This window comes from Gracilinanus agilis, chromosome 1 (assembly GCF_016433145.1).
Source record: "Gracilinanus agilis isolate LMUSP501 chromosome 1, AgileGrace, whole genome shotgun sequence".
In the NCBI taxonomy this organism is placed as follows: Eukaryota; Metazoa; Chordata; class Mammalia; order Didelphimorphia; family Didelphidae; genus Gracilinanus; species Gracilinanus agilis.
In genome coordinates this window covers 169,181,843-169,190,946 of record NC_058130.1, presented here as the reverse complement: position 1 = coordinate 169,190,946, position 9,104 = coordinate 169,181,843, and the positions used below count along the sequence as shown (strand labels likewise).

The 9,104-nt window shown below is 44.8% G+C and overlaps 1 protein-coding gene across 1 annotated transcript in view; it reads right to left on the bottom strand.

Annotated features, from left to right (window-relative positions):
* Window positions 1–360: 360 nt before the first annotated feature.
* The window catches only part of SCNN1B (sodium channel epithelial 1 subunit beta), a 37,263-nt gene continuing 28,519 nt past the window's right edge, over window positions 361–9,104 (bottom strand). Inside the window, exons 7-12 of the mRNA XM_044657296.1 lie at window positions 8,666–8,783; window positions 5,940–6,015; window positions 5,540–5,597; window positions 3,577–3,638; window positions 2,183–2,258; window positions 361–1,545 (exon numbers count right to left, since the gene is read on the bottom strand). Of these exons, the coding sequence (XP_044513231.1) occupies window positions 1,159–1,545; window positions 2,183–2,258; window positions 3,577–3,638; window positions 5,540–5,597; window positions 5,940–6,015; window positions 8,666–8,783 (777 nt within the window). The 3' untranslated portion in view covers window positions 361–1,158. The remainder of the gene's footprint in view (window positions 1,546–2,182; window positions 2,259–3,576; window positions 3,639–5,539; window positions 5,598–5,939; window positions 6,016–8,665; window positions 8,784–9,104) is intronic.

Here is a 9,104-nt window from a genome sequence, read left to right as displayed (position 1 = left end):
TTTAAATTCTGAATAAGCAAACTGTCACACATACAACTTCTAGATCTGTCTTTATCCAGACTCTAGACTGACAAATCATTGACTATGGGAGAGAAACTGCCTCTGGGTGCTTGGGCAGAGGTGCTCAGATGAGACAGAGCACAAAGAATGATGGGATCACTCTTATAGCTTCTCTTTTCACTTACTGAATAAGAACAGAAGTCCTGTCTTCATGTGGGCACATGACAACCTGGGAGGTAGAAAAGGGCATCTGAGAATAGGGTCTTCTAGGGCTTGCCTCCCTGGCTTTTTAAAAACCCTTCCCTTCTGTCTTAGAATCAATACACCGGTATTGGTTCCAAATGCAGAAGAGCAGTAAGGGCTAGGCAATAGGGGTTAAGTGACTTGCCCAGGGTCACCCAGTTAGGGAGTATTTGAGGCCAGATTTGAAACCCATTGGCCTGGGTACTTCTAATCCAGGGAATGAATCTCTTACGACAGGATGGCTCACTGGCCAGGGCTGTTTGACAAGGTAGGACACTATGAGAATATACCAAAGCATAGAATTAGGGCCCTAATTACTTTGCTCTTCCTGTGAACTGAATATCAGGATCTGATTATGATTATGGCTATAGAAAGAACAAATGTATCAAGAGGACCCAGGTTCAAATTACAGCTCTACCACTTATTTCCTCTGTGACCTCAGGTATTACTTAACTACCTTGGGTCTCAGTTTCCTCATCTGTAAGATGAAATGTTTGGACTAGGTAGCCTCTAAGGATCCTTCTAGTTTTAAACCTAGGATCTGATCCCATCAATTCCTTGAGCCCTCAAAGCCAAGTGCTATTCCTCCAGAAGTTAGGAGGCTCCTATAAAATGATCACTTTCTCACATTCCCACAGACCAACATGGATTTCAACCTTGTGTAGGTACCAAGAGAAGTGAGACGAGGGAAGAAGGAACTGAAGGCTTTTTGCAAATGAAGGAGTTGGTAAAATCTAGGCTCTGGAGCAGGATAAAGACATTCAGGGAATGACTATTGGCCTGTTCTTCTGTCCAACCAAAGTGGACACTGCAGGCAGAATGAGCAGGTACCAAGTGGAACATTGAAGCTGTTTTCTTCTTTTTCTGTCCCTTCCTTTTCCATCCCACAGGATGTTGTGAGACAAGGCTGAGAGGTTAGATGGCATCTCCCTCATTATCTGACTCAATGACATCGAGGGGTTGTAGGCGCAAGGAGTCATAGTTGGGAGGTGGGGTGCCTGGGATGGGTGGGCCCTGCTCCTCTGGGTAGTTCTTGGGCCCATGTGGGTTGGTGACATTTTCGGTGTCAGGCTGGAAGCCAAAGTTGGTGTGTGCCTCCACTAGCTCAGCCACTGTGGGCGGCGGGCCATCATAGCGGGCCTGGGCCCGCCGCTGCTTCAGACCTTTGACCCAAGCCACCAGCTTGATAATGGTGATCCAAACACAGTCGATGATGATCTCACCAAACTCGATGATGCACAGTACTGAGCCGCCCATCCAGAACCCAAACTGGCCACCCAGATTGGAGAGTAACCACACCATCTGGAGGAGAAGATGCAGTCTGAGGTTAAAAGCTCCCATAGAATCCCACCAGAACCTAAGGAGACCTTTGGATCATTCCCAAACCATAATGGTGTCTCTCCACCCCACAACTTCTGCTGGACAGGGCAGGGTCTTAGAGCAGGATGTTCTGTGGGTTATTAGAGAGAATCTGAAAAAAAGTCTCTAGGCTTTGGGACCAAGACTGCTAAATGGGCTGATCTGGCACAGGAAATGATTTACAGGTGATTTCCAGAATATATTCTTGTCCCTTTTTAGGCTTTTCTTTTCCTTACAAACTTAAAATCTGGGTCAATGTCTGATGTAGTGAAAAGAGCTTTGACTTTAGAGACAAAATATCTAAGTCTGAATTCTAGTTTTACCTTACTCAAGTCACTTAACTGCTCTGGGACTTGGTTTCCCCATCTGTAAAATGAAGGGATAGGACTAGGTTGGCTTCCAAAGTCCATTTCCAATTGATACCTATGACTATATGATCCCAACTCCAATGGTCTGGCCATACTTGGTGAGGCAGGTGGAAGGGGTGTCCCTGATTATGTCCCTTCAGGGCTCCAGGGTCTCTGACTCACCCAGAATCAAGAAATCTGATGCTAGAGGGTCTTGGGGTTTTACAACTCACATTGTTTGTTGCTGACTCAGCAAATGTCCGGTAGTTGAATTCTTGGAAGTAAATGTTGAGTTTGACAATCCCTTTCCTGTGGATAAAAGAGTGATTGTGACTATTAGGTAGTCTGAGGCCAGGGGCTCGGTGAGAGACGAAGCTGGGAAGAAAGACTTTTCCTTTTAGATAAGGTGTCGCTAGTCAAGTCCTGGATAGAAGGATGAGGGAAGGGGCTGAAAAGAAGGAAAGATACTGAAGTTGTCCCTTCACTGCTGTGGTGGGTCCTCGCAGCATACTCTGTTCCTAAGGGGGAGGCGTGATGTTGTGCCCACTGAGGGCCACCAGCTTATTGTCTCTCCCCATCCCTGAAGCCCTAGGCATCATGTGCTCTTCTTCCCTGCCCTGATTTCATAAGTCTCCTCTTATTGATATTACTTCCTGGTTGTCAACCACTTGCCCAGCCTCTGTTTTGACCTCCCTAGAGTCCAAAGTTGTCTTCCCCTCCCCCTTTGGAATTCATGAAGTTGTGATGGAGGAGAAATCAAGCTTGAACCAGCTTCATCGAATCAGCTACAGATTCTAGGGTTTGGTTTCAACTTCTATCCTAGCTCTTTTCTGGGATAGGAAATAGTGATTGTGGTCTTATCCTAATCCAGAGACAGGGATAGGGAACAGCCTCTTCACAACCTTGGGACAAGGAGTGATGGTCCTAACCAGACATCCCTCCTATTGGTGTGGAATAGTTGCAGTGGCAGAAATATTGACAGCCACCTGAAGGTGATTTAAGCTACAGAACTCTTTTTCCTTGCTTATGCCACAGGACACAGAGGCCCATGGGGGTTCTTTGGATGGGTCCAGATTCCGTTCTTGATTTTTTGACTAAGCTGAAGTTCTACAGAAGATCCTGCAATGATCAGTGTCTAAAAAGGAGGCTGTTCTCTAAAGCTCCTCTGAAGACTGATTTTTGGCCTCTGACCAAATTAATCTTGGTTGCTTCCTCATCAGCTACTTATTGTGTTGAGCCCTTTCTGGACAACCAGTGTTCTTAGGCTGCCTCTGAGAGGTCTATGGACTTCCACTTGGGCCTGCCCACTTGTTATCTTTAGCTGTTCCATGCCACCCCACCGCACTCAAAACTCCATCCAAGGTAAAATCCTAGCTACTGTGATGATCTAACCCTTGCTGATGTGCTATTCCTCTACTTCGTACATGTGTGTTTTAAAGGGAATTTCCTGAGGATACTGCTTTAACTCAAAAAAATCATTCTAATCAAAAGAATTTTAGGCAATGGAAAAAGGATAGGAGGGAGATATTTCTAGACAGATGCCTTTAAGTTCCATTTTATCTTGAAGATCCTTCCTACAGAAGGCTCAAGGATCCTAGGATTCTTCCCTGAAAGTGGTAATACTTACCTATCGATGGTCAGGTTGGTGGTTTTGTCACGTTCATAGGACAACACATGGAAAATCCAGTCCTGAAACCAAAGACAGCATGTCTCCTCTCAAGCTCAAAATGCTTCCAAGATATCAATAGTGTCTAGGGATTACAGGTACAAGTTTTTCCTCTCCTGTCCTTTCCTGTCCTCTTCCTCTCCTCTTCTCTCCTTTCCTCTCCTCTCCTCTCCTCTCCTCTCCCCTCCCCTCCCCTCCCCACCTGTTCCCTTTTCTTTTCCTTTCTCTTTTCCTTTCTCTTTTCTTTTCCTTTCTCTTTTCCTTTCCTTTCCTTTCCTTTCCTTTCCTTTCCTTTCCTTTCCTTTCCTTTCCTTTCTTTTTTCTCTTCTCTTCTTTTCTTTTCTCCTCTTACCTTCTGTCTTAGAATCAATTTTGGTATTGGTTCTAAGGCAGAAGAGCAGTAAGGGTTAGGCAATTGGGATTAGGTGACTTGCCCAGGGTCACACAGCTAGGAAGTATCTGAGGACAGATTTGAACCCAGGATTTCCCATCTCCAGATCTGGCTCTCTACAGAGTCACCTAGCTGCTCCTGACACAAGTCTTTTAATAATCAGACACTTAAATATGTGCTTACTATTTGCCAAAAGCTATGCTAAGCCATGAGGATACAATGAGAAACAAAAACAAAATTCCTGTCCTTAAGAAGCTTACATTTTAATGGGGGAGACAGCTTGTTATTAATAGTACAGATATAAGGTATATATAGAGGAGATGAAAGATAATATGGCAGCAGTAGCTGGGAGTCACTGGGAAAGGCCTTTTGGAGTAGGTGGGTCTTGAATTGAGCCTTGAAGGACATCAGGGAAGTAAGAGATGGGTAGGAAAGGGGTATTTTGGGTGTTCTTACTCAGGCATGTCTGACTCTTTATAATTCTGTGAACCATTTCTTGGTTCGCCGTTTCCTTTTCCAGCAGATTAAGAAAACAGAGGTTATTTGACTGGCCCAGGGTCACACAGGTAGTAAGTGTTTGAGGCTGGATTTGAACTCAAGTGTTCCTAATTCCAGGCCCAGTACTCTAGCCACTGAACCATTTGGCTGCTTCTAATTTCAGGTCTAGGGGACTTTAATGAGGGGTGTGCTGACCAAGAGAAATGATATAGAGATCACCTTGCTATCAAGTCATGATGAGTTTTTTTGCCTCCATCTATCTATTCCTCCTTATTTCCTATCTGAGATTAAGGAAAGCAAGGTGTCCAACCCATTGAAGGACAGATGTATCAACACATCTCAATAATTTCCACTGTGTATGTGAATATATATATAGAAAATATATAGAAAGGAAAAAAATGAAAGAAAAAAGAACAAAAGAGAGAAAGAATAAGAGAGAGGGAGGAAGAGAGAAACATACACAGAATGATCTTCCTCCTCAAGCCTTTGACTTCTTGGTTTTTCTCTTAAAAAAAAAAAGCCAGATCTCAGCTTCTCAAAAGGAAGGACCTATCAGGGGCAGCTGGGTGGTTCAGTGAATTGAGAGCCAGGCCCAGAGATGGGAGATCCTGGGTTCAAATCTGGTCTCAGACTCTTCCTGGCTGTGTGACCCTGGGCAAGTCACTTGACCCCCATTGCCTAGCCCTTACCACTCTTCTTCTGATTTATATTCAATACACGGTATTGATTCTAAAACAGAAGGTAAGGGTTTAAAAAAATAAGGACCTATCATTCATTACTTTATTTAAAACTTTTATCTTTTTAAAAATTTTAATTTTTAGGCAAACAGGGTTAAGTGACTGCCTCAGGGTCACACAACTAGTAAATGTCTGAGGCCAGATTTGAACTCAGGAAGATAAGTCTTCCTGACTCCACACTGAGCACTCTAACCATTACTCTACCTAGCTATCCCACTCAAACCCTTCTTGAAGAGCATCTCTATCACTTATAAGTCAGAGGGGGGCAGGCAGGGCCTAACAATTTTAATTCCTTTACCTCAGAGGCCTCGGATGGCCAGTCAGCCATGGAGATAGTCATCTTATACTGGGTATCACTGGAAGAGACAACGATGCTGGTGAATGTAGGATTTCTCCCTCCCCGAGTCCTCCTCCCCAGCCCAGTCTCAGACAGTATATTGATAACGCCTCTCTTCTGCACTTACGTGTTATTGGGTCTCGTCATTACTCATGAGTGTGTGATTTCCTTTACTAGACTCTAAACTCCATGAAGGCAGGATTATTATCTCATAAACCATCCTCAAACCATCCTTTGCACCCAGTAGGGGCATAATAAATGCTCATTGACTGGAATTTCCAAGCAAGACACTTCCTCATCCCAGAAATGGAGTCATTCCCAGGTTGTGCTTCCCTGATCCTCCCTTCTTCCAGGTACTCACTTGCAGGACTCCTTACAGCCATTGATGCAGGTTTCTCTCTGGAGCACGCTCATGCGGAGGGCTGAGTAGCAGTACGCTGTTTGGACGAACCAAAGGGGTTGTTGAGTAATGAGGGAAGCGGGGAGACTTGGGGGGAGCTTTCTGGGGGGGCTGGCAGCGGGTGGTGCCTTCTGGACAAAGCTTTTCCTGATCCTTCCCCAGTGGCTAGGGTCTTCCCTCCTTTTTTTTTCTGTCTCTCAGCAGCAGTCACAATTATTTTAATTTGTATTTAAAAACAGCTGTCTTTTCTGATTGTTGGATGGATTGATGCGATTGAGTTGGAACATTAAAAACTGCTGCACATTGAAAAAAAAGTCCTTTGCATTTCTTTTGATTTTATTCTATGTATCTGTATACATATGGGATTTTTTTTTTTAATTTTGCTTTGCTGCGCTGTGCCTGGCACAGAGTGGGAACTTAATAAATCTGTGCTGATGGACGGATGGATGGGAAGGATTGGGTGGAGGGGCCGAAAGACAGTTAACTAGGCAAAACTGAAGAACCAGGACGGGCTTGGCTCTTCCTTGCCCTGACATTTAGTGGCAATATCGTGAGGAGTCCAAGGCAGTAAACTGAAGTCTACTTTGAACCATTTTGAAAGCCAAGAGTGTGAACATCAAATTCCACAGGTTCACGTTGCCCAGCACAGGACCCTGATGAAAAAATAATTGCTAGCATAATAGCTAGTAATTATGTGGCTCTTTAAATGATGCCAAGCATTCTTTAAAGCATCCCATTTTATCCTTGTAACAACCCTGTGAGTTGTAGTGCTATTATGATCATCCGCATTTTACAGATGAGGGAACGGAGGCAGACAGAGGTTAAAGTGACTTGCCCAGGATCACATAGCTAGTAATTGTCTGAGGCTGGATTTGAACTCAGGTCTTTTGGACCTATCCATTGCACCTCCCAATTGCCAAACTGGAGACCTCCATGAAGAACACTTTGAATTGAACTGAAATGGAAGTAGAATAGACCTTTATCCAAGTTAAAGTACTTCCCTTGAGTGGATAAAGAGGCCTTGGTGGCTGGTTGTTACTTAATGAAAATCTTTGCCTCAGATTTTGAAGTGTCTGCCCACATACCTGTTTGATCCTGGGCAAGTCACAGCACCTTTTTGCCTCAGTTTCCTTATCTGTAAAATGTCCTGGAGAAGGAAATGGCAAACGATTCCAGTATCTTTGCCAAGAAAACCCCAAATGGAGTCATGAAGAATCAGACAGGTCTGAAAATGATTGAACTGCTACCAAAAAATCCTCAGCCAGGTATCGTGTGGAAGACTAGCAATAAAAGGTAACATTTAGAGAGCACTTTAAAGTTTACAGTGAGCCTCCCAGTCCGCCTGTGAAGCAAGTACCATTGTCCCCATTTACCGATAAGGAAACAGGTTTGGGTTCTTACCCAGAGTCAGACAGCCAGCTACTGTGAAATTTGAACACAGCTCTTCCCAGCTCCAAATCCAGCACATCCTCACCTACGCCACTTAGATTATTCCCAGGGATGATAGTTTTAGGAATAGAAAGGGAGCTGCTATTCCCAATATGAGAGGTCTAGGCTGCGACTTGGAAGGAGAGGTTTAAGCTAGTTTGCTGGCTCCAATACAGAATGGCTTTCCCCAACCGCGGCCCAGGACTGCCTGGAGCCTGATTAAACTGGCTTTAGAAACAGGCTGAATTGCATTACCATTTAACTTGATATGCTGGACAATTTGTTTTGGGTCAGGAAGGACAGCCATGGGTTCATAAACCCAACAGAATATTGTCTGTGGCATGCCGAACCTCTCTTTCCCCCACATGGAGATGTATGCTTCTTTTCCTTGGAATGCATTTATTTAGATGCTGGATTCTGGATTACAAATACAGGTAAAATCTGACTATTAGATAAAGAAGCTTTGCCACAGCCCTGGGAGAACAAATCTTCTGAATCTTGCCCTTACTGCTCTTCTGCCTCAGAACCAATACTTTGTATTGATTCTAAGACAGAAGGTTAAGGGTTTACTTTTTTTTTTTTTAAAAGGGGGCAGCATCAAAGGGGCAGCTGGGTGGCTTAGTGAATAGAGAGCCAGACCTGGAGACAGGAAGTTCTAGATTTTAAATCTGGCCTCAGATACTTCCTGGTTGTATGACCCTGGGCAAGTCACTTAACCCCAGTTGCCTATCCCTTACTGCTCTTCTGCCTTGGAATTAATTCATGGTATTGATCCCAAGACTGAAGATAAGGATTAAAAAAAAAATCAGAGTCAAAGGGGTTGCTGGGTGGCTCAGTGGATAGAGAGCCAGACATGGAGACAGGAGGTCCTGAATTTAAATCTGGCCTCGGATACTTCCTGGCTGTGTGACTCTGGGCAAGTCACTTAACCCCAATTGCCTAACCCTTGCCTACCCTTCTGCCTTAGAGTTGTTTCTAAGACAGAGGTCTTCTTCACCTCTCTTCCTCCACATTACAAACATGGACAGCCATGGAGTATTGTCCAGGACATACAGAATTGTGGTAATTCTAGCACATTGCAAACAGCACATGTATTCTGAACTTACTTGAAACTGAATCAGACTAGATCTCCAATTTGATCAATTTGAGTCAACCTAAGGACCTCCTTCGCTAGTTGGGGACCCCGAAGCCTGTGATACCCAGTTGCAAACCCAGGTCTAGAGGCAGGCATTGCCACCCTCTAGGACCCAAACACTCACCCCAGTCAGGAAAGTCTTGGTTGTTGCAGTATTTCTCCCCCTTAGGAAGGGGATACAAGTAGTGACCACAGCCACAGGTCTCAATCATGTGTTCTTGGAAGCAGGAGCGAAGGCAGGCCTGGGAAAGGGACAAGGATGGGGATGAAGGCCAACCACAGACCCTCCCACGGGGAGCTCTGTCCAGGAGGAAGCTTTCTTGGACCCTGATTTCAGAGACCGCCCTCCCTGGGGGGCTCCTCTCACCGCCTCAGTCTTTCTCCACTGCCTCCCACTACCTTTAGGTCTTCATTGCTTCCTTCCTGGCTTTTTGCCATTTGCTCTTCACTGGTTTCTCTTGCATCTTATCTCTGCGGCTCCCATTCCATCCTTCATGTCGCTCTCAGGCTAATTTGACGATGTACAAGCTACATTGCACCCCCATCTTGATCAGCCTAAAACA